Source organism: Lipophrys pholis, assembly GCF_963383615.2.
Source record: "Lipophrys pholis genome assembly, chromosome: 14".
NCBI lineage: Eukaryota > Metazoa > Chordata > Actinopteri > Blenniiformes > Blenniidae > Lipophrys > Lipophrys pholis.
The window spans coordinates 11,610,320-11,636,516 of record NC_137633.1 but is presented as its reverse complement, the minus strand read 5'-3'; the positions used below and the strand labels follow the sequence as shown (position 1 = coordinate 11,636,516).

The 26,197-nt window shown below is 43.6% G+C and overlaps 1 protein-coding gene across 2 annotated transcripts; it reads left to right on the top strand.

Annotated features, from left to right (window-relative positions):
* Positions 1 to 316: 316 nt before the first annotated feature.
* On the top strand, positions 317 to 22,841 carry ppp2r3a (protein phosphatase 2, regulatory subunit B'', alpha; the record flags this gene model as incomplete). Of its 2 annotated transcripts, none has more annotated exons than XM_080480191.1 (12): positions 317 to 3,022; positions 16,652 to 16,930; positions 17,150 to 17,253; positions 17,364 to 17,466; positions 17,613 to 17,687; positions 19,011 to 19,254; positions 19,550 to 19,598; positions 19,697 to 19,786; positions 19,943 to 20,118; positions 20,218 to 20,336; positions 21,068 to 21,174; positions 21,292 to 22,841. In XM_080480191.1, the coding sequence occupies 12 exons, from the start codon at positions 317 to 319 to the stop codon at positions 21,386 to 21,388; spliced, it is 4,149 nt and encodes a 1,382-aa protein (XP_080336317.1). In that variant the 3' UTR covers positions 21,389 to 22,841. The 2 variants fall into 2 exon arrangements, with proteins under 2 accessions (XP_080336317.1, XP_080336318.1); XM_080480192.1 differs by lacking the exon at positions 317 to 3,022 and adding an exon at positions 14,753 to 15,409.
* Positions 22,842 to 26,197: the final 3,356 nt, after the last annotated feature.

The window sequence follows — 26,197 nt, the reverse complement described above, 5'->3', positions numbered from 1 at the left end:
TGAACCTATTAAAGCTTTCAAAGCTAAGGAAAGATATCCACTCCGGACATCATAGCCAATCTTTTTGTTTTTGTTCCAGCAATATATACTTGTGAAAATGTTTTTACAATGAAGACAAAAGTCATGTTTTTTCACCGAGGTGATTTTGTTTTCGGACAAAAATACAAATTTTTCCTCAACTGAAGCCATTTACACTAAAGATTTTAATCAGAACATTATTTTCTGTTAGAGTTTTGCTTTATTTGTTTTACACTTTTTTTTGAGCCTTTTTGAGATTTTTTTTGAGCCTCCTATGCCCTGAAGAAAATTGGTCACCATGGCAGCCGCCTATCGTGTTGTTGTGAGCAGTGTGAGCTGCTACAACAGTGTTGTAGTAGACAGGCGCGCTCACTCCAGTGCTGTGCACTACTGCTCAGGACCATGTGGGGCGCTGTCCCAAGGTCTGGACTGTACAGTTGCGCACCGTGGCACCTGCTCTGAACTGCTTGTTGCACCTGACCCTGTGTACAATGACATTAACAGTTCCCCCATACACTCCCGTCACATGATTTCTCAACAACTACCTAATCATGGTAAACTTGGTATTTCCATAGATGCTTCTCATAATGGAAGTCTTGAGAGGGCGGGGAGCAGCGGTAATTTGTCTTTAGGGGAAGACAGTCCCACATGGCGTAGTAAAAAGACCCCGAGTGGAGGAGGATCAACTGGAAACTTGAGCTTTTCTAGCAGCCTTAAGGACATTACCGAAGAGGCCATCAACCTGGCCAGTGGTAAACTCAAGGAATTTTCTTTTGACAAGCTTCGACTCTCCTCCTCCAGCCATGTTACCTTTCGGAAAGGTCGTAAGGTCCGTCCCGACTCTTTTAGTCGCCGCTCCACTGACTTGGACATCATCTATGGTCACTTCAGCTCCAATCTCACCACAAGCACAACGAGTAATGGTCTGACGAATGGCACGACTACCTCTAATGATGAGAACCTGCCACCATTTGTGCTCGGAAAAGAAACCGGTTTGGAGGAGACAAAACTAAAGGGAAGCACAAGCACCTTGACAGCCATCACTAAAATAGGTGGTGGCTCAACAGGCAGCTTGTCCAATATTGGGTTACTAGACCAAAGTCTGAACACAGTGGCCTCACTGTACCGCAACACCCTGGGAGAGGAGAACCTCATCGCCCGGCTGTTAGAAAAAACCCGAGCAGAGGCTGCTAGCGGGGGAGCAGGTGGAGAAGACATTCGCGCCTGCCTCGATATCCTCCTTAAATGCTCTGAAGATCTCAAGAAATGCACTGACATCATCAAGCAGTGTATCAAACGCAAAACTGGTGGAGAACCAGAGGATGGTGGAGCAAGTCCTGACAGTGTGTATCGGGCCGTGATGTCTCGTCTGAGCTCTTATCTGAAGAGACTGCCTCTTGAACTTGAAGGAATAGGAAGTTTCGGGGGAGGTGGGCAGGGGGGAACTGGAAGTGGGCACAGCGATTTGGCAGAGCTTGTAAACACTCTTCACTCGATCCAACAGGGACCTTACTCTCCAATATTTGGCAATGAGCAGCCTCCTCGCTATGAAGATGTGGTGCAGTCCCCTCCGGTCGCAAAGAATGTTTTACTTTCTGGATCTTCTACTCCGGCATCATTGAAATCTGATTCCATTCATACCAAACCAGTCCAGAGCTTATCCCAGTCCAGAACTCCTGCACTTACCAATGGACTGCAGCATCCACATTCTGCTCCTGCCATACAACACACTCTGTCTCCACCATCCGTCATGCGCTCTCCATCCAACTCCTCTCCAACACACTCCCCCTCCCCTCTTCGCACTTCCCCGACCCCACCATACATACACACTCCTCCAGCCTCCCCAATGGAGGCTCTTTATATAGAGGAGGAGGAGACGGACATGGGAAAGTCGGCAGAACAATTATCACAGCAGACACACACTCCAGCGCGAGGAGTGAACATGACCCAGAAGAAAAATGGGACTGTTTTAGGGCAACACATGCACCTGTCCCAACCACACACACTCCATACTCCTTCAGACAATTTGCCAGGAAGCGTAAGCCCCACTTGGCCTTCCTCTACCTCGCTGACAGTCTCAGCATTTAAATCTGCTGCACACAGGAATGATGACATTGACAAACTTCTGATGGACTTGGAGAATCTGTCCCAGAGTATGAGTCACCCTAGAAACATAGAGCCTCCCCTTCCAGTGAAGACCAGGAAACGAGAGGGTGTCCAGTGTGTCAGTGCAAATGACTCCTTCACTCAGTCTAAAATGGCCCAGTTCCAAGGCCCAAAGCCAGCCACTCATCTCCTGATGAACGGCCTGAATTGCAGAACTCTGCAGAGTCCTACTCCTCCACAGGGAGACAGCAGTGGATCTGGGGGAGGCGAGGAGGATGACGGTGCACTGTTACTGAGAATCCTTGAGAGCATTGAGAGTTTTGCCCAAGAGCTGGTAGATTCTGGAGCAGGGAGCACAGGTAGTGCTGAGAGGAACAGTGGAAAGGAGCGGGAGGTGATGCGGCTTCTTCAGGATACGCTGGCTACCACTGTCAGAGCCGACACACCTGTGGATGCCACAAAATCACCACCTGCTCTCACTGCTTCAGCTGTACCTAGAAATGTAGTCCCAACAACACCTACAAAACACACCCCAGCAAATACGCCTGAGGTTTCACCTCCAGTGTCTGAAGCTGAGTGCAATGATGCAAGTGAACCTTTACCTGATGCTGACCCCATACCTTTATCTGCATCTGCATCTGGACCTACTATAAAAGCTCCTGACACAATTATAGAAGCCTCAACAGCTGAGGCAGACACATTATCTGTTCAAGCCCGGGAGCAGTCTTCCTCACACTTAGATGAACCCACACGTGTGACCACGCCTGAACCTCCAGCCCCTGCTGCTATCTCGGCAGCTGCAGCCATACGAGATGTTGCCGTTGCTGTTGGTGATCCTGCACTTGTGAGAGACACTGGCTCAACCCTCCTCATCCAGCAGACTCCAGAGGTGATCCGGGTAAGCAAAACACAGTCAGTCACGAATGCACAAACCGCGACTCAAACATTTATGGAATATTACACTTGTACAGTTGGCCATGCAATTAAATCTTGCATTGTTTTTTTTTTTAATTACCAAAGGGTTTACGTTTATAACTATAGTTAAGACGTTATTTCAAGAGCTTAATTGATTCAAAATTTCTTATTTGTTTATCCGAGACTCAATGATGTAACGGATTATACTCACTCCCTTAATGAGACGCCCTCACAACTCTAATAAAGGCCTCATTGCTGCAGTTGATTGGAAGGCATCATACATAGCTTCAACAAATCATTGTTGCAGTTTATACAAGTCATGATATACAATATTGGGGTGACCTAGTTTGAGCTGGGATCAAAAAGTCAGAATCCTTGTGTTAGGAGGGACACTGTTGACTTTTCCTGGTTTCCCTCTTGTGTGTTCTGTGTGTTTGTGTGTTGCTTTTCCTCACGGGAATCTTCAAACTTAATTTAGGCCTGTGCTACACAGGGACCTAGGGAAGTGAAGCGTGCGTTTTCATGGGCATAAAGCACTGACACCGCACGATCTTAGAAAGGGGAGTTAGCGACTTTGTCTCTTATGTGGGCGTTTAACAGCCCATTGTGGGTTTTGGCAATAACACATTAACACCCATAGTGAGTATTAAATCATTGTTGTTGTCAGTTCTCCCCATTCTCTCGTCTCTATACTTGTTTTTCCTTGGTAAAGTACTTATTTTTGCTGTCTCCCTCCATCCATCCTTGTCGTTACCACACTCCCACTGCCATTTGTGTGTTTATTTACCAAGATGTGTAACCTTATGCCCTACTGATATGTAGGGCACCTATTTATGAGGTTACCATGGCAGCTGGCACAGTCAGAACAGAACAGCCAGCACCCGAACACATCATTACACAATCTCCTTCCTCCTCCATCCTCTATCTCTCTCCCCACTGTTTTTGTGCTTTTCTGTTTGTTTATCCATACATTTCTTGCAATGTTCTTCTCTTGTCATCCTACAAATCTTTTTTTTTTTGATTTTTGTTTATCTTGGTGTCCTTCTTTCACCTGCGGTCAATGAATAAGTCCTTGTTGACCACCACAATGTTTCCTGCCCTGTGATTGGCTGCTGCGTTATTTTGGGAGAGGTGAATAACAGTTGTTGCTGTGTGGAGGGCAGAGAAACCCAATGAAAGGTGCTGATTGGATCACAGCGGGAGGGGGGAGGGAAGGTGGGGCTGTTGGCACACCAAGTGTTAATGATATCGTTACCCTACAACCCCCTCTGCCCTGGCAGCGCTAGGTGTGAGGGAGACCTAAATCTGTCCACCCCTCTGTACTATGGCATTCCGCTAACAGACTCACTGTCGCCACAGTGTAAATGGACCTGCAAGCACATGTGTGTGTGGGAGGATGTGCATGCTTTGTGTGCATCCAAGCTTACTTGCATGCACAGGAGTTTGTATGTGTGTACATTAACATGTGTGCCCATGCATGTGCACATGCATATAATAATTTGCACGAGACCTGGTTTGGGGAAGGTGTGTGTGTGTGTGTGTGTGTGTGTGTGTGTGTGTGTGTGTGTGTGTGTGTGTGTGTGTGTGTGTGTGTGTGTGTGTGTGTGTGTGTGTGTGTGTGTGTGTGTGTGCTTGTTGGCCCGTGGGTAAGTTGACCCAGTGCTACTGTGGGTCACAGCTGAGTTTGGGAATAGCTCCCTGACACCCAATACCAATTCTGGCATTCAGGGAATTATGCTAATATTCCTCAGTGCCAACCCCGCCCCCAGCTGGCCTCGTTACACATTAAACTGCCAATCAAACTGTAAACAAGGCAAGACCCTTCGTACACAAGTCAGCGAATGCCCTTGCACTGTCACACGCGACTACTTGCATACTCCAACATTTTGTTTCCGTGTTAGCCTTGGCTCTGCCCAAGCTTTGAAGGGAAGTTTTGTTAATACCTCTCGAGTGACTGTCCACAAACAGTTGCATCCTCATCTCTGCTTTACACGTGTTTATTGTTGATTCTGCTGCTGACAGACTAATATAGGGCTTTCTGCACCTGTCAGAACATACCTATTATGTGAGCTGATATAAATCAGAGGCCAGGCCACAACAGTCAGACTTCGAGTGAGATAAGTGGTCTCAGTGATGCTGAGAGGGAAGTCAGATAAGTTTACTTGGGGTACGTTAGGTCACTTGCCTGGTCTTTCTCTTAACTTCTCTCAGTTTTTTTAGGATATATAAAAAGAGGTGTTTGAGTGAATACTTCCTCTGGGCCTAAATTTGACCTGTATGCTCCCCTGTCAAATGTGGGTTGTTCCAGTTCACCCAATGGTGACATGATTTACTCGCATACAAAGTACACCACTGGCTTTAGCCCGAGCTGCCATTCTGATGGCTTAATTAACCCACTGCTGATTTGAGTGTTTTTGCCAACTGCTGTGGATGTGTTGCCAAGCCGGGGGAGCACAGGTTAGTTCAGGCTTTTTTCAATGTGTGATGCATGCAGATGCTTTTTAAAAAAAATTTTGTAATTAAGAGTATTGTCTTCCAAGATGTTCACCGGCATCTGCAATTATTCACTTCTCAGAGTTTTTGAGAAACGATGCAGCCAAAAAAGACACACACACACACACACACACACACACACACACACACACACACACCTGACCAGAACATCTGCATTATTCATCCAAAAGGGCTGCTTATATATGTAGAATTCGTAGAATCTGTTTTGCGGTCACAGAGTTCAGCATATTCACCATATCTCCTCAGTCATAGCGTTCATTCAAGTGTTCAGAAATGAGTGCCACTCAAAGCCACTTCATCTGACCTGCAAAGAGAGTGAGGACTGTTTCCCTGACCATGTTTTCAGCCTGCAGAGGAAAGTGAACTGTTGACCTCTTGGACTGAAACCTGCTACTTTTTTTGGGCTTTGGGAGAGTTGAAAGAGGAAAGACGGCGTGGTAAATAGAAGACTGGTGATAAAAAAGAAATGACAGGAAGACAGGAAAGCTAGATGAATAGATGTCTGTGTGTGTCACCGGGGGTGGGACCTTTTATGTAGCCTGAGTTGTTGACTCAGAGAAAAGAGGAATTCGACAAGATTTAAAAAAAGAAGAGGAACATGCAAAGTTGAAAAAAAGTGACCCGTCGAGCTGAGAGAGGTAGATATTTGTAGGGAGGTTGGGGGCAGGCAGCATACAGTTGTTGACTCTGGGTCTGCAGGGAGTGACATCATTTCTCGGGCTGCTTCCACAGGAAATAAGGTCACGGCAGGAACCTTGGCCAAGCATGGAAAGACGCCCGTTTCAACTAAGGTGCATAAGCACACAGGGCTGTGATTCATACGCCAACATTCAAGAGTACAATGCAGTACAAGACAGGAGCTGGGGTTGCTTTGTGTGTGAGGACTTTTCCTACGCAGTTCATGCCATCAAGGTCATCTTGGACAATGGAATAATCAGCATCCAGCCCTTTCATGCACACACACACACAAACAATAATACACCTGGGGGAGTTCATAAACTTTTATGTTTGCCTAGGTGATATTGTGCAGCTGCATCGGAAGCTTAGCAAACGCTTCAGTGGCTCGCTCATTGCATAGATGATTACACTGTCGAAGGTGAGCAACACCAAGCTGAAGGTCATGCAGCACCGCTCTGTGAGGGAGCTGGACAATAAATGGACACTTTTGTTTTGTGGATTCGAGTGTGGTAACAGGATGGTGCCACCATAGAGTGTGCTAGTTATAGTTATTACAATAAGATTGATGGTTGGATTCCCATCTCTGCCTGATCATCTGTCCAAAGGCTGAACCCCAAATTACCTAAAGCACTGAACCGCTGGTGCTTAAAAATAGATCATTGAAGCCAATCTTCCCTAATACTCTGCACTTTTAAGTGCGATAACACTCATAAAATATCATCCACCATCTGTTTCTCGTCTGTTTTGCACAAATACTCTGCAGCATACACACACACACACTTGCAAACCTGAGGTTATGCACTTGCATTTTTTCATGTAAAGTTTCTCGCTCAGTGGGACCCTCTGCTGCGTAAGTGTTCGGGCCTCCCTTTGGGTCTCCATGGAAACCACCACAACATGTCTATAAGCAGTAGGTAGGTGGAGGGATTTCCCTACCCCAGAATATCAGTTGTGCAATGTGATTGGCTGATGGGGACTCCCTCACAGAACCATGGCACCAGGGGGGATCAGATGGAGGCTGGATGTTATTAGGCTTGTTTCAGAATACTAACCGAGCCGCCATGGGTGTGACTGCACTGGCTGCACGTACGCGCGTACGTTTGTGCACGCATGTGTGTCTTTGTTTCCATGTGAAAATGTTTGCCAATGTTCCAGAACGCTATGACTCGGTTGAAGCTTGGGTGTCACCCGCCCCCCCCCCCCACCCATTCCCTTCCACTCTACTTATTTATCCCCACCCTCCCCTCGCTCTTTGAACTTACCGTCCAGCTGACTCCACCCAATCAGGCCTTAGGGGTCTCTCTGTAAACACTGTTTTAGAGCTGAGATGCTCCCATGAGTTGATGGGAATAAACATATTTTTTTAAACATGTATATAACTAGGCTTTAAATATGTAATACAAACAGAGGACACTCAGTATAGAAGAACTGTTTCTATTTTTTATACAAAACTTGTTAATTCAGTCATGACAAAGCTGTTTGGAGTAGCTGTTCCTTCATGGCTGATCAATAGACGTATGGTTTCGTCATGCAACTCTCACTTCAGAAGCCGAGTTTATTGTGGTCTTTTATGATGTGAAAAAAGAGAGCAGAAGGCTCACCATCTTCTGTCAGGTGCATGCTCATTTATGAGGTTTGACTTATTGACCACTTTCGGCTCATAGAGAGCTGCTACCCCCTGCTGTCTGCCAAGTCCAACTGTGTCACAGAAAGCTGTTGGCTTTCAGTCTAACCTGCGCCTATGAGGTTGAAATGAGGAGGATGTATACCACCATCTACAGGATGAGGTTTGAACTAACATGAGTCTTTCAAGCTTGAACTCCAATCATTTAAATTTCTCCAGATGGATTCCACTTGTACTTTATCACGTTAATTAAAAAAAAAAAAAGAAAAAGCTTTCTCTTGAAAAACAATAACACCATTTAAGATAATAGTGTTTTTATGATAAAAATTATCATTACTGAGAAATATAGTTCTGTGTTGGAAGGATAATATTGACTAGTAAGATGTTGCTGTTTTTTCTTCTTCTTTTTTTTGCTGCATGTCAATTCTATGTGACGATTTCCTGCAAATTTCTGGTAAAAATCTTGAACGGCTGCAGGAAAATAGTGAATGCCTTGTGCAGTGACCACTTTTTAAACCTGAAGCAATGCTCCCTGCCAACATTCCTGTCTATCTTTGCTCTTCAATTTAAAAAGAAAAAAGAAAAAAAGAAAGAATAGGACAGGAGCTGTTCTGCTCTTTGAAGTCTCTCGCTGCACTCTAGTGACAGCCTGCAGCTCCAACGCTGATCAGTGAGGTAAGATTAGCTCACTCACTCTAAATCTTAAGATAGCCATGGGAACGGTAACGCAAAACCCACCCTGAGAGCCATGTTTATAAATATCAAATGCCAGCGAAGGCAGAGTTTGTTGTTATTAAACATTAGTAGTTGCAGGGTTATTTTTCTATTAATGTTGCACTGAAATAGGCAGCGAAGTCTCACATACTTTCCATACATTTTTACCTTTTGTTCTTATTCTTTCACTAAATATTCATGCTGCTCTTTTATTGCATCAACATCAATCTTTTCTAGTTTTATTTCCAAGTGCCATAATTATTCACAATTATATAGAATTGATTCTATGGCTTCAAAAGATTTCAAATTGCGGCTATCAGGTTTAATGTTTGGTGAAAAATCTTTTAATATTTCATATAGACGCTTTCAGTGCAGCTGAAACCAGAAGTTGATGTTTACTTTTAGCAACTAAAATATTAAGAAAGCTCCATTTGATAAATTGACATAATCCTAAATGTAAAAAAAGAAAAGAAAGGAAGCATAATGTTTTATGCCACTAAAAACAAAGTGAAAGAACAATCAAAGATCAAATAAAGGAGCAGGAAAAATGTTTCTGAGTTATTGGAGCTGGCCACACAGAGGTTACCACCGTTCATCTTCTACACCCAAGTTGGATTCTGGACCCGGGCCTTTTCTATTCGTTGGAGCTTGTATTTCTCCCTGTGCAACCAGGGGTTTTCTGTTGGTACTCCAAAGTCACGCCTGTGACATAATTGGTTTTTGGTGTGCCTATGTGATTATGAGTGTCTCTGTGTTTGCCCTGTGATGGATTGCTGAGTATAAACTGGGATCAGTGTCTGTCCCCCTGTGACCCGAAAGCAAATATAGAAGATAAATGGATGGGTTTTTATGGACGGTGTAATGAAAGATTGATTTCAGTTTGATTAGATTAACACGTGCTCAGAAGGGTCCAATGCAATAGAGCATAGGAACTTTGATGCACTATTTAAAAGAAAAAGAAGCTGTTCTGGTAACAGTTATAGTGAGAGCGTAAGAGCAGTGAGGGGCTGCGTTACTGCATGTGAACACACATCTTTGGACTGTGGGAGTAAACCGGAGCACCCGGTGAGAACGTACAAACTACAACAAGAAGGAAGGAACCCCAATCTCTGAATAAAACCAGAAGTGTTGACAACTACACCACCGTGTGAACCTCTATATGTTCACATGGTGGTGTAGTTGTCAACACTTCCACAGTATAATAGCACTGCTGTTATATATGTATGTTTGATGTGTGATGGATTTCTTCAAAGTTTTTATTTCCTTAAGAACATGAAACCAAATGTGTGACAATATTTTATCATTTGGTTCCTTATATAACTTCTGTAGTGGTGTTTCTAGATGCTCTCATGTTGTCTTCCTGATTCGGCTGTGAAGGAAATCTGGCCAACACTGTTTCACTTCATCATCCATCACAGAAGAAGCACTTGAACTGGCTTCATTCTTCCAAGTTTAGAGGAGGGGTCAGCTTTGTATTGCGTTTATGTGCCTGTGAATGTGTGCGTATGTGTGCGTGTGTGCATGTGTGTGTGTGTGTGTGTGTATGTGTGTGTCCTTCTTGAAAGGAAGTAAGACATGGGAATGAAGAATAGAGCGGCGATGTGAACTCTGCTTCCCGCTGCTGGCACGGTAGTCTTGGGAGCATTCCTCCCACCCCTCGATCCAGGGAAAGGGTTATCACCATGGAGATGGCATTTGGCAGGCCTCGTCTAAAGTGACTGTGTGTGTATAATCACAAAGATGAGGCGGGTTAGTAGCCTGTTTCATGGGATATTAGGTTGAAGTTGGAAGTCTTCTATTCCCAGTTGGTAATTAGTTTCACTGCATAAATGAAAAATAGCACCACATTAACATATGAGAACAACATGCCCAACAATGTGGTGATCATTTTCCGCAGAAAGTTTGTAAACCCATAAAATGAAAAATAAATTGGAATGTGTGAACATTTTAATCTTTTTTTTTAAAACAATTAGTTGATTAAAGAGCATGACATTAGATGATTTAGCGTCACGGATTTCTTATAAAAAAAGGAGATTTTACAATAAAATGTTGTTTATAAGTCAGTTTAGAAGTTTACTTTGACGTCAGAAAAGTCAATTAAATTGTGTTTTTCACCTTGTTTTACACGTGTGTGTGTGTGTGTGTGTGTGTGTGTGTGTGTGTGTGTGTGTGTGTGTGTGTGTGTGTGTGTGTGTGTGTGTGTGTGTGTGTGTGTGTGTGTGTGTGTGGCTGTGTGTGTGGCTGTGTGTGTGGCTGTGTGTGTGGCTGTGTGTGTCCGTGTATGAAGTCTGCCTGGTGCTTGAAGCAGAAATAAACATGAAGTCGGAGCCTATATTTACTCAGATAATTTTACACACTGCAGAGAGCCAGTTTCATAGAGCAGGTGTGTGGGTGTGTGTGGGTGTGGGTGTGGGTGTGTGTGTTTAGGAAGTTGTTATGTTCACACTATTCAGCTGCTCTCAAAGAGTGGAAGAAGCAGTTCCTGTTAAGTGAATCCATCATGACACACACACACACACACACACACACACACACACATCGGCGCATGTGCTCAGATTATAACGGTGGAGGAGAGCGTGTGCGTCTCACATGTGTGCTGAGCAGCTGTATCAAGGTGTCAGTTGTTGGACAGCTGAGCCTCGATGCTTCCCGTCATATTTGACGCCTGCTGACTCACCTGCTCTTGTAGCTGTAGGCAGGGTTGGATCAGATCTGAGGAGAGCTCTTCCAGACATAACACAACGCACACGTGCACCTGTTGCTCGGCCACATCTCCTGAAACTTCAGTCAGCGCTCCTGCATTTGCCCTCCTCATTATTATTACCCCTGCCCATTCTCTATGATACCAGCATTTCAGGTTTCTCATGAAGAGTCACCATGTATTTCATTCTTCACGTGTATAGTAGCTTCTGATTAAAATGATCATTTTGCATGCAGCTCAGATTCCTATTGTGCGTACAAAGTCCTGTGTTGAAACAATGAACGATGAAACAGTCTTCAACAGTCTTCAACAGTGCGCAAAGGATTGTGTGCATGACTGGTAGAATTCCAATCAACACATTTGCATGGCGATGAAAATTTGATAACTGGAAGTAATAAGAATAATTCTAATAATCTCATGTGACGCAGTTGCGCTTCTGTGCAATAGTGCAAGAAGTACACATTTTTTTGTCGCTGCTTTTTCCACATGAAATATCTCCTCTTCACTTCAGAAGCCGCTCTTCATCACTGCAGGGACAGTGGTCATGTGAAGCAGGTTTAGACGACTTGACATTTGCCAGTGTCAACTTCACATTTCAGTAGTTCAGTCGAGAGAAGTCCTATCTGGCATGTCGAAATAACCAACAGCCAGTTCTTCTCATGTCGCCTCTACATTTATTATGTATTACCAACAACAAAAAATGTTATTGTAACATATTGGCTTTTAAACAAAACAATCCTTTCTCCAAGATAAAATCATTCAGGGCCAGCTTGAATTTACGTGGTTGCTTTTATCGACTAGTCACACAGATCCACATACTTTAAATTACAGGATTTAGTTTTACTCTTAAATGTTGAAATTTATGTGAAATTGATTATTTACACGGACTTTAAAGAGTAAAAATACAACACAATCAACACAACCACTCCAACCCACCTCTAATTGAAGATTTTCAATTCAAAGTCAATGAGTTCCCTCTGTTCACCACAACTGTTTTAACTTCTGTTACAAAGACATTAAATCCCCAATTTATAAAGTAAATGTCTGTTAAACTTCCACTGAGGTTATTGCTTGACAGATTGTACAATTTATCAGAGGTCGTTCTTGGAAACAGCTCCTTCTATAAAAATGGGTTGCGTGTCTAACCAAAGAGTAAAATCATAGCAGTGAGCTAAAAGATGCTAAAGTACTTTGGAGTTTAGTGATGAGCCGCTCCATGTTCTTAATATATACTGTATACAGCAAAGGGAAGGGATTTTTCTAAAATGGAAGCGTTGCGTTGTTGCAAATTTTTCCTTTTGCAGCCTTATGAGGAATGTTGACAAATGTCTGCGAAGGCATTGGAAGATTTGTGAAACCCCCAAAAAACATGTGGGCAGGTTTTAGGACCAAGAGGAGCAATTTTGAGGAGCAGAGTTACACCGTCTGTCAGGCAGACAGGAAAAGAGCACACAGCTGCCTGATGGCATCTGTTCTGTCTCGCTTTACACACACATACACACACACACACACACACACACACTCTCTTTAAGCAAAGATTTATGCTATCAGGAGTATAATGCGACACTCGATGAGATTGTGCAGAGGAAGCGGTGGCAGCGATGAAAGGAGAGCAGGAGTACAGGAAGGGATGGCTGAAGGATTTAACAGGAGGTGATTGGCTGATGTAAATCTCGCTGATGTAAATGTAGTGCACATTTGCCGTTTGAGGAGACATGTTTTCTTCTGTGATACGGAGGTGATGGCTGGAAACGAGGCGATGTATGCATCAGAGTGTGTGTGCGTGGTATCGGCATTTGGCCTTGGCTGCATTACAGAGTCCAGTTCTTCCAAAGAATTCCTCAGGGTGCACGGAGGAGTTCCCCGAAAACACAAGGTGACTCACTTATTTTGCTGAAAAAGCCACTCGCATACAGACGTTTTGTGCGTCCAGTGTGAAATCCCTCTGTTTTTCAGCTGTTTTACACACACTGATGACAGTAATATAAAAGTGATTAAATACAAACTAAAGATACAAAACCAAAAGAAGAAATAGATCACAAATATCAGAGTTAAGGTGTAAAAATATGTAGTAATGATTGGTAGGGAAGTTTTCAGTTTGCCTTTACTTGAAAGAAGGGTAAAGGTGATTCTCCTAGTTTGTATCTGGGTGCATCGTTTCTTTAGTTGAAGCCAATAAAATAAAGCACTAGAGGGCACTAGGTTCTGACTCTGTGTCCCTGAAACACATCAAGTGGGATCTGAGTTTACTCTGCACAGTAATGGGGAAAAAGGCGGCTTAGTTTTCTTCTTATTTAGAAGTTTTCAATAGATCCTGTAGAAGCAGCTATATGGCAGGTGCTTCTTTGAAAGTCTCGTTTTTCTAAATCATTTCAGTTCAAATAGATCAGATAGTTCAGATTAATGTAGTCCGTCCTAGTCTGACCAGGCTAGTAGGAACCTTCCTGGCAATCCCTATGATATTCATATTTATGATTCAACAGCTATGAGCTTATGCAGAAATCTGTCAAAGGAGCACATGTATTAGTATTTTTCTGGACATGAATTCATCTTTAACACTTACTATTATTACCTGGATCAGAAAATAAATCGAACCGTTTAATTAAAAATTTGAATCAAAATGTTCACATGAAAATTATGATTTTGTAAAATCTCAATATGACATCTATCTTCTCTATTTTCCATCTGTATACTACAGAAAATATAATTATTCATGGTGAGAAGAAGAGAGAACCTGATCTGCTGCTATCTTTAAAGAACAGTTCACCTGGAAATTATTCTCTGAAAATTTTAAGAAACATTTTTCCTTTTTTAACTACTACTACCATGACTTGGGACATGGTTGCATGTGTTTTGTGATTATTTTATTCAGTTATCATTCCAGCAGCTGCATCAATTATTTAAGAACTATCAAATACCATAAAACTAATATTTCTTTAAACTCTAATGAAGAGTGACAGTAATGTATTTTAAAGATTTTCGAGCTCAAAGGGAATGTAGCTTTAAGTCTCCGAGCTCGTCCAGTGGAAATACTCCGTGTCAACAGATATAACAACAGGTGCTTCGCCCGCTGATTCATCACTCCATCCCATATTACCTCTATGCGAATATTTAAGCTCGCTTATCCAAGCTACTCACATGAAACACCAACTGAAGCTTCCTGTTTCCAGTCAAATCATTTCAATCAGAGTCATTTTATGGGCGGCAACTCCCCACTGGATAACTTGGTCAAAGGCAGTAAATGTTCTGGTCCCTCAAAACACTATACAAAGATATGCAGCATGGCAGCGCCCCCTCCCCACCCACCACCCGAGAGCTCAGGACAGCCGGTTTGCGGTGTGTGTGTGTGTGTGTGTGTGTGTGTGTGTGTGTGTGTGTGTGTGTGTGTGTGTGTGTGTGTGTGTGTGTGTGTGTGTGTGTGTATGTGTGTGTATTTGTGAGCGAGTGTGTTTTGCCAGACCCCGGCATGGCTCATGTTTCTCAGTGCAGTTTGTCAGAGACCAGCTTGGAGCAGAAGGCACCAGCGAGGCTACACCAAATACATACATCCAGAGCTGACTAAGGGGGGGACACCAGAGGGTTTCTTCCCCGGAGAGAAATTGCAGTTTGGGATTGCAATCAGCCTGAAAACGGCCTGATATCATGGTCCTGCCTGCCGTCCTGCAGCGTAGCACAGGACGCACAAGGAACGCCTCTTCACCCAGATACACTGCTGGATTACTGCTGGACAGGACACGGTGTTGGGAGCCAGTGTGTACAAGTGGAGTCTGGAGTAGATAAGATTTTGTCAGTTCAGGTGATCACTAAAGGACATTTTACATGAAGACATACACATGGTGGACATTCCTGTGTTTTCCTGAGGACTTTTGTCATTTGTGGTTTTTGGATATCTGAATCCCTCCGCTGGTTGTGTGGTTGTTGGGCAAGCCGGTCCATCTGTAGTCGCCGTGTCAGTAGCCACTTCGTTGGCCGTGCCTGGTGGAGGGTTGCAAGTGTCGGCCCCCACCATGATGATCAAGGAGACGTCGTTACGACGAGACCCTGACCTGAGGGGGGAGCTGGCCTTTCTGGCCAAGGGGTGTGACTTTGTTCTCCCATCGCGCTTCAAGAAGAGACTCAAGTCTTTCCAGCAGCAGCAGGTCAGTGAGTTCAGCAGGCCGGATGGACCCTTGGGTGCAAGACTGGATGGATGTGCAGGGCAAACGCAATTCTATGAGTCAAATACTCACAATTTGTACATGTTCATTTAATCTTCTCTTTTTCATATCTTCCTCTCTTTGTATATGTTTTCTGTTTTTTGCGTGTGACCATGCATACGTACATGCATCTTGTCGCTCTCACATACAAAGTGACATGCCACGAACGACAAACTATTCTGAGGCAGATACCAGCAGGGTATTAATAGGAGAGGAGGTGCAGGAATAGAGTGATAGAATGAACGCTGAGACGGAGAGGACTGCTCCAGCTGTCCTGCTCAGTACACACAGTGCAGAGGCCCAGGCTCCAGGTAGCTCCTGCCACAGCACACTGGGTTTTATTCAGGAGGCCGTGTTCATTCATTTCTGGGGTTTTCTGCTCTAATATTTCACTTCATGTAAAGTTTGTCATGTGTCTGTTTCAACATGTCAACTCACCCTTTATTTTACGGGAGTGTGAGTTGTGAGGTAGGTGCGTTGGTAATGAAGCATTTCCGTTCTGAACTTTTTTAAACGCTGCACCAAAAGCAGAGATTGAACTCTTTCTTGGAAGATAAATTTTTTTTTTTCTGCTAAAAGACACAATCAAAATTGTGGGGAATTAAGTGAAACATCAATAGCAAATATATACCGCATGGTTTATTCACGGTGCTCACCGATTATGTATGAAATGCCTGCAGGTGGAGACATTTTAAGGCTAAAACGCCTTGATCAAGCCACCGTATTTACATTGTTACTCTTCCTATGTGTGTGGGTGTTTTGTGGAATTGTAATTAGCGAATAAAATCCTGAAACAACCTAAGTTGCTCCAGTGCTAAGTGGAACTTTTCATGCCAACAACCTAAATAAAGTACTGATTGTTCCGTCTACCTGCCCAGCTTATGTAGCGACTAACAGATTGTGAAACAAGTCTGTTATTGTTTGTTCGAATGTTAATGACTCACGGGGAGTTTCCACCACGTCCCGCACTTGGATTCTCATTTTACTGGCGTGAAGCAGGGTCTTATCTCCAGATTTAGAGAAAGTAACCTCTGAAAGCAATTAAGCTCGCTATTTAAAATGCCTGCAGAGCTAAGTCAACAGGGAGTTTTCTAAACTACAAAAGCCCAATTAGAATAGCAAAGTTTGCAGGCTTCTCCCAGTTGTTCTAAATAAAGACGTTCATGAGCGTGCCTTTTTCCTCAGGTTCAGTCCAAACCGGAAAAGAAACCGGGGACACCTCCACCAGCTCCGGCTGCGGCCTCACCGGTCCCCACGCCGCGCTCGCCCAGCCCTCCTCCAGCTCCTATAATCGTCACCCCTCCTCCTCCTGCCATCAACATTCCCAGGTTCTACTACCCTCGTGGGCTCCCTGCCCTGGGCCCGACTGCCAACCACGATGCAGCCATCGCTGCCATTGAAGGGGCCTTCACCGAGTTTGAGGAGGAGAAGGCCGACATCTACGAAATGGGCAAGATCGCTAAGGTCAGAAATTTAAAGACTCCTGAAAAAAAAAACCCTTGTTACCAGAATCAAAGCTACGAGAAGCAACTTCCTCTTCTCAGAAATCGCGGTACAAACATTGACCTGGTTTTCACAAAGGTGTTGTTGCGCTGTCACTCCTTTCTAAGCTGAGCGATCAGTGATTCTAGGAAACATACCCGATGCTTTTCGGGGTAAGGTAATAGCTGTCTTTCTGTGCAGGCATGTGGGTGTCCACTTTACTGGAAGGCCCCCATGTTCTACGCAGCAGGTGGGGAGAGGACGGGTTTTGTGTCCGTCCACTCCTTTGTCGCAACCTGGAGGAAGTAAGACAAACCTCAAATTTAGATCGGACTCGAACACAGACCGTAAAACTATAATGGGGCTGATATAAAATGTCTCAATCTCCGCTCTCCTCTAACCTTCTCTACTGCAGGTTGTTGCACAGTTGTCACGACGATGCATCAAGGTTTATTTCCTTGTTGGCGAAGCCTGGCTGTAACTATTTGGAACAGGAAGACTTCATTCCTCTACTGCAGGTAAATAAGTCAACACACTAATAAACCAGACAAGAATCTTAGACATTTCACAGTTTCCATTCACATTCATGAAAAAAACACAAAAAAAACCTCATATTAATTGCATCTTTTTGTGTTCTTCTTCCCGTTTGTGTTTTTCTGAATAGGACATAGTGGATACACACAGTGGACTCACGTTTCTGAAGGATGCACCTGAATTCCATTCACGCTACATAACAACGGTAAATGCATTTTGTGATGTCGATGCTTTTAGTGACAAGATCACAGCAGTGTGGTGCGGACGGCATACAGGTGGCATCCTGGTGAGACACCTGCTCAAGGCAAAGAAGCTCCACTCTGAGCTCCATCCACATGTCTGAGCTCTTTACTCTGTCTTATCTCTTTGAGCTCATATTGAGGCAAAGACAATTATTATTTTTGTGCTCTCTCTGAAAGGGATCTCTAATAGTTTTAAGTATACTTATATCTTGTCAGTTAAACAGCCTCTGTGGCTGTTCGCTGTGTAAGATTATCAGCGAAGCCTGTACATCCTTGAACGTGGACTGTGACAGCTGTAGCACGTGACTTCACAAGCTGAGGCTTTGCCCTTCGGAAGCTTAGATGTAGAGAGGGTCTCGCTCTGCTGCGTCAGCCCGCCGTGACGTCACGGAAACGCTGATGCCGGCCCGGCAGCCCGCTGCTGCTGAGACCCCAGACTTCCACATGTCCATTTTAAGACACTTCTCTTTCACTTCGGGCCAGCTGACCTGCTACTGTGTGGGACATTAGTAACCCCGGGAGGTCTGTGTACCAGGAAATGGTTGCTAATCCGCTCTTTACTGAGCTGAGGTGTTGTGTTTCAGAGGCAGGGAGCCTGGACCCCTTGTTTCCATTCTATGCTGAAGGGTTTTCTCACTACAGTTATGAATGAGGACATGAATGCCAGTCACGGATGTACTTTTGTTAGAGAAATCTTAATATCTTGGCTAAACCTCCTGTGAGTTTCATACTGTTATCAATTTCACTTTCACACGTTCACTTTAATTTGCGTATATTTTAACTTTTTATTTTATTAAGCAAAACTTCTCCATAGACTCACAATGTAATTCTGTTAAGGAGCCACTTTGGGGTAACATATCATAATATGCCACATTTTCATTAGTCTCAGCCTACTTTTGTCATATTTCGATGTGTCCATGTGGTCTGTGTTATTTGTTATCCCATTTTTCATTTTCCTGTTGTGCAACCAGGGACAAAAAAAAAAAAAGATTAATTGAAAACAGTGAAAGCAAAAGTAGGGGAGCCACATGAAGTGCAATTGTCAATCCACTCATTTGGAACTTAAATGTATTTGTCGTCTCCACTCATCCTACCTTACTGGTGATTATTTTCCTTGTTAGTTATGTAATATGGATCATTTTGTGTTTGCCCCAGTCACCTTCAGCTTTTTTTGCATTTCCAACATGTTGTAAGTGTGTCACAGCCCAACTGATTATTTCACCTCTTTCCCTATGTCAGACTTAATTCCATCTTAATAATGCGATCTTGCTGCCCTGCGCTCACAGGTGATCCAGCGGATATTCTACGTGGTGAACCGTTCATGGACGGGGCGGATCACCATGATGGAGCTGCGCAGGAGCAACTTCCTACAAACCCTGGCCTTGCTGGAAGAAGAGGAAGACATCAACCAGATTACTGATTACTTCTCCTACGAACATTTCTATGTCATTTACTGCAAATTTTGGGAGCTGGACACTGACCATGATCTGTACATCGACCCCAAAGATCTGGGAAGATACAATGACCATGGTAAGGACAACATGACCCAAGGAAGTCTGCTTTATTTGACAAATGTCTCAAGCATGACAAGAGAGAAAGAAAGCATTAAGGCAAAAGCAGCTGTTTGTCATAACCTAAATACTTTCCTGCTGTTTGATATAAAATCCATTAAACTGTTAAGTGCTTAATCGGACTACTTTGCCAAAGCCTGATTCTCTGAATTGGTGTTTGCTCTACACGCTGTGGTTTCCAACCGTATCTATTTGTTTCTGTGCGTTTGAAACATTTGCTTTGCTTTGCTTTTCTCATTGTCTCCTTTTGACAGCGTCCTCAAACAGAATCATCGAGAGATTGTTTTCGGGGGCTGTTACCCGGTAAGTGAAAACACACGCGTAAACAAAAAAGAAGTCCGAGTGTGCCACCATAATGGCAGCACTGAATGTGAATGGGCCCTGTCTCGCTCATTTCCCAGGGGGAACGCCGTGCAGAGGGAAGGCAGGATGAGTTACGCTGAGTTTGTCTGGTTCCTCATTTCTGAGGAAGATAAGAAAAATCCCACCAGGTAATAAACTGTTTCTCCCATGTCGGTGTGGTCGAGCAGCTTTTTATATTAACGTTCTATTTTCTCACTGCGTGTATCCAGTAAATATTCACCTCCACAGTCAAATCAACGCTCACACTTTCAGTGTGACTGTATATTTATCTTGTGTGTTTCCAGTATCGAGTACTGGTACCGCTGTATGGATGTGGATGGCGATGGTGTCCTGTCCATGTTTGAGCTGGAGTATTTCTATGAGGAACAATGTGAGAGGATGGAAAGGATGGGCATAGAACCGCTGCCCTTCCAGGATTTGCTCTGCCAGATGCTCGACCTGGTCAAGCCTGAGAGTTCAGGTTGGTGCTAAAACTACGTCACCACATTCTTTAGTGTTTTTCCTTTTCCCCGCCAAACCTTGAAACAGTGCTTCTAAGACTTGTGCTTGTTTTCTTCAGGCAAGATCACCCTGGGGGATCTGAAGCACTGCCGAATGGCTCACATCTTCTTTGACACGTTTTTCAACCTGGAGAAATACCTGGACCATGAACAGAGAGACCCGTTTGCTGTGCAAAAGGTGCCAATCACCATCTATTATCAGCTACGTTGTAGGAGCTCAGAATTAATGGGAATATGGAATTGAAAACTCGAGTTTGCAAGTTCTAGAAAATGGCGTTGTCATTGTTTCTTCACATCAATTATTTGACTCCAGTAGACGTAGGACATGGACAATAACAATTCTTTTACCCCCTCAAGAATCTGTAAACTATGGCTTGGATGTGGCACTGGAGATTTCTTTTTAATGTCGAGTCATTTTCTGCTGAATCTGTATTGGTTTTGTGGAGCTGTAGCTTGTAGCAGCAGTCAGACTGTGTAGTGAGATGAAATGCATGAAACCACTGACATTATCCCCCAGCTATCCGTCAACCCTTCGCAATTTACGACATTAGACCACAGATGTCAAATTACGATCAGAAATATCAACACATTTTACCCGTCTTTTGTCTGGGACAGCCAATACTGCACCGTACAGTCTACCTTAGGTTGGATAAAAATGGATGGATGAAAAAAAACAAAAAACCTTGCGACCTTGTTTGAGATAATATGCAGCACCATTGAGGGAGAATTACAATTTCCCTGTTTTTGCTTATCATGCTGTGTTTACTACACATGCCTGAAAAGTGTAAAGTTTCTAAATAGTCCAGTGTCTGTCCATGAGGTCATTTGGATTTGAAGCATTTTATGAGATGAATCTTTTTTGGATAATAGCTGGTAAATACTAACCTTTGCTCTTCAAATGAATTTCAGGATATTGATAGTGAAGGTCCGGAGCCGTCTGACTGGGATAAATATGCTTCAGAGGAGTATGAAATACTGGTGGCCGAGGAGACTGCAAACGAGCAGCTGCACGAGGGGTACGGACACGCCGTCTCTTACACACATCAACCGAAATCTTTTAAAATAAATACGATGAGTCAGGAAACATAGAATGTGTTTGCATTGCTGATTATTTTTGTGTGTGTTGTTCCCAGGTCATTTGATGATGACTATGAATCTGAGGAGCTCCAAATCCCAGGAGAGATCGGGAATAAAATGGAAAAGTTGGTCATTTCAGACCTGTCGGCATGAAACTCTCTTCCCTGGAATTTCTGGGCTTCTCTTACTGGAAGACAAACAGGAACCAGTTTTTTCTTTTTTTTAATAAAAGGCCCTTTGGGATACATGCATCCATAAATGCTTGGATGTAAAGACAGAGAGCGTAAAGGATTCTGCCATCTGTCTTATAGTGACTCCGTCCTCCAGTCAGAATGGGGATTTTGTGTGTTTGTGTGTTCGTGTGTGCGTGTGTGAGACTGTAAACCAGCCCTGCTCTGTGTGCGGTGTGGCAATGCACCCGTATCCACACAGAAAGTACTGTCACTGCAACCAGCGCTTCGCCCTATCAGCGAAACCAAAACCGTGCAATGGGTGGAGGAGCATTTGATAAGCTTTCAATGGACAAGTGAAATGTTTAGCTGTAAAATATTGTCATTGTGAACTCTCTGCTGACAATCCTGCCTGAAGACAATCCTTTTTTGTTTGTTTGTTTGTTCTCCAAAGCATTGCCATGCTTGAGGAAAACTAACACCAGAAGACTCCCAGTCGGAGCGATGTGCAAACTGTACAGACATGACGGTGAAAAGCACTGCCATCGAAGATCCACAGCCACCAAACAGCCAGCTGCTCAGATATAAGACACTCAGACAGACACTGCCTTCAGAAACCTGCTGCCTGTGCAGCCTGACACTGTGTTTCTGGTAAAGGAAGTTGTTAACCCCCCCCCCCCCCCCCCCCCCCCCCTTGGTTCCTTTAGGGAGAGGTCAGGTAACAGTTTGGCTTGTTGTAACAGCACCTCCTCTCTGTGGCCACTGTGTGCTACTGCATGCCATCGTCGGCTGGCTAACATTTCCACGAGTCCAGGTCACTGCAAAGCCTGAGCCTGCTCTATTATTAGTGCAGCATTATCAGAGCTCCACCTCTGGACTCTCTCTCTTTCTCTCTCTGTCTCTGCGGTCACGGGCAATCTTTTTTTTCCAAATCTGTCTCAGTCGGACTGCAGTCACAGATATGCACAGAAACGCTGCCAGTCACGTCAAACTCTCTGGTAGAGTTTGTTAACACCTGTAATATTTGAACGAGCACAATAGGTGAGCCTGAAAATGAGTTTGTCACATCTCATACTTTGTTTTTGTGCAGTTTTGTTCATTTAACTGAAATGAGTGTAGGATAGAAGCATGACGCCAGAGGCAGGTGAACTGACATGGCACATTGCACAGGGTGCTGAGTCAGAATGGTAAAGAGGGAAAAAAAACCCAACCACAATAAAACCCATTTTCAGTCAGGAATGATCCCATTTCATACAATATTTTCACCCTTGTTTTTTGTAGCTCTTCTTCTTTCCTGAGCTCCTTGTTGAATGTGCAGAGGCACAGTGCCTGGTCATCTGTTGTGTTATTTTAAATTGTGTAAGAAAAACCGCTTTTCTGCCCACATGTCATATTCGTAGAGCATTGCTTATGGAGGTTTCTGTTCAACACACAGCAAAAAAAAAAAAAGAAGCCAAAACTGGGTCATCAAAAAGGAATTATGGAGTAAACTTAGAGTAAACTTGGAGTATTAAAATCCTGCCTGCAAAACGTTTGGGATTTTTAGTGGGATGAACTTGATATTGTAATGGTAACATAAAGAATGACAAAATCATAACAGGTTTTTTTTTTTTTTCAATGATTCAGAGTCAACGTTTATGTCTAAATCTTTAGGCAAAGCACATTTCAAACATTTGATAAATAAGTTAAAAAAAAATCCCAAACAATTTGCATGGTTTGATAGCCATTTATTTTAGTTTATTTATGTATTTATTTTTAAGTCTGGATTAACCATCTTCATATAATACTGTGTAGTAGCTAGGAGTATGTATTGCCTATAAATCACTGATAGAGGAGTGTGTTTTGAGACCCGCTATTATTAGGGGGCTGTTTATATATCACTGCCATAGAGATTTGTGTTCCTGCATCTATTCATGTGTGTGTATATGTGTGCAAAACTTTAATTAAGGATTATCACAGCTATTGTCCTCAATGACTTAAAAGTATCTGGCATATACCTCCTTAACTGGCACCTATTGTACACAGACACAAACGTATTGCAAAGGAGAACACGTGTAGATGGTCTTTGCCCAGTGTAAACCTGTCCTCGTCTCTCCTAAACTATTATATTAATATAATAAAGGTAATGATAAGCCATTCTAGATTTAAGAACCAGGATTTTTGATGTACTTTGCCGGTTAGTATTGCTGTGCCACTGTGTGGCTTGGGAAAGGGGGGTAAATTATGTTAGATGTGTGTATGTTTGTGTGTTAGACACGCAATGGATTTTGAAATCACATAGGGGAAGAGATCCTCTCCGTTTTCCCAAACTGACAATCACAAAATCATATAGGATACGTTTCATGTAGGAACATTTGAGGTCGATGCTTCACCGCTGTGGTCACACGCTCTAGAGGAGGAGGTCAACACAGTGTTGAAGAGGAACCGTCAAATGTGACGACGACGCCGTCGGCCCGGTAACTTTTTGGCTCTATGCAAAGTGTCTTAGTGTTCACACGTTGAAGCATCAGGCAAGGAGAGAAGCCATGCAGGACTTTTACTTTGAAATTGTGTTTATATCGAGAGTAAGACAAAAGACTTATTTTTTTGATTTACATCCTCTGCGCAAAGGAAATGGGAGGTTGAGATGGTTATTGTATTGGCATGGTTTTCTTTTCACATCCGTCTTTCTTTCTCTTGTTCAGTCGTTCTTTCTCGTTCTCTTTTTCTTTCTCTCTCTCCTACTTTCTTGACCCTGTTACTTGTTGCTTTTTGTCTGAAGTTTAAATAAAGCTATTTCAAACAAATGAATTCTTCTTGAACCTTTTGCATCCATTGTGTTTCTTTGCACACACACACACACACACACACACACACACACACACACACACACACACACACACACACACACACACACACACACACACACAAAACGCACTTAGAAATGCTCACGTCATCATTCCCTCCTTGTGTACACACACTGAATCATGTGTTTGTCTGCACAGCTGCTTAGTGATCTTAAAAATACTGAGTTTCCTCACTTAAATTAATTTGGCTTTATTACTTTTTCTTACCAACAATTAGTGCCTTTATAGGCAAAACCCATTGTGCAATGGCTTTTTTTAAAACTACTTGGATTTCCTCGGCCACAATGTGACGCAGGAGGCTTCACACTGAATCAGCAGTGGCTGGCGTCACTGTCGTCATGACAACGGTGGGCACCAAAACAGGAAGCCTCTGGTCAGTGTGCCACCGTGTTGTTTGTTCTTTCAGGACAACGCATATTTGGGAGATTTACAAGCCAACCACAAACGGTTATCTGCGTGTACTGCTGTCATTGGATGTCACCTTGTCTGGCAGACGCCGTAGTTTCTCAGGCTTTCTGCCGAGTATTTCCGTTGAACCAGCCCTGCTTACCCAGATAACGAAACATGTCAATGCTGGTTACATGATTAGTCAACGAAATGTCCCAACATAATTACTCACAGTGTGATGTGATGTGCAGCAACACAGAGGCTGTTGTTCCTAATTTAAAGTAATTTTCCAACGAAGATCGCTCCCTGTCAATTCCAAATACTTCATTAAAAGATCTCTCCTTATCTCAAACCCTCAAAGAGTAATTTTTAAGTCTAAAGAGACCACACTAACTTTTCCAAACTAAGGAACATACATAGGTTTTAAACCTTGCCATCCGTGAAGAGCTTAAAGTAGATGTTAAAGTATAATGCAAGTTTTGTTCAAGTTGTTTAGGAAGCACTGTGTTTCTGCCCCCGCATTCTCCACTTCTTGAAACGCTTTCAGATTCGCTCATCTTCACGCTACTGCATGGTTTGTGTTTGTAGCATATTCATGTCTTTTATTGTGGGTGCAGATCATGTCAAACCAACAGGAGGCAGGAGGCTTCTCCTGGGGGTCTGCCGTCCTGAATGCACTGATTGTTCTGAGAATGGTGTCATAGTTGGCATGCCGGCATGTTGTGATTTCTAAATGAGCAGTGTGCCTCCCATCGAAGGTCGGAGTTGACTGGTCATTGTTTGAAATGGCACTCTGCTTGTTTTCCACAAACGTCAGGGACAAAACAATTAGCCAACCAGCTCGCTGAGTCACAGACTTTCTGCTTCCACAAACACCAGCACCCATCACCCGGTGCTGGTGGGTGGGTGGCTGGGTGGGGGGGATTGACCCAGGCAGCGTGATATCACCCCCTGTGATATCATGGGTGGAAGATATTCTGTAAGAAGGACCTCACGACACCAGTGCGAGACACAGAACAAACTCTTTGCTGAACACTGAGCGGGTGGACAAAGCTGACTGGGAAACCCATAAAGAATGGCGTGGAAACAACTGGAACCAATTTATCTCATTAAAGAGAACAAGAGAGACGGACTGATGTGCTCGGGTACTGAAGGGTCTCAAATCAGCCAGAGCACTGTGCTCGTTCCACACATACCATTGATGCCAGGGACATGACCGCTGTATGAAGCTGTCTGGAAAAGCCCCAGGAACAGCAGAAGGACACAACTGGAAGCAATTCATCTTATCAAAGAGAGACTCCGAGAGGTGCTTCAGAACCAGTTGCTTCTTCCAGATGTAACAAAGCTCCACAATCGGGGGGCCATGAACAATCATGACCAAATATCTAAAGCTTCTTTAAAGGAATCCAGAGGTCATTTGACTTCAGTCAAAAAGGCCGAGTATCCTGGACAAATCACTAGACAGAGGATCACCAACTAAGCTAACCTGCATGTCAATGAATTATGGGCAGAATCAACCCACACATGCACGAGGAGAACATCCAAACTCCACAAAGAAA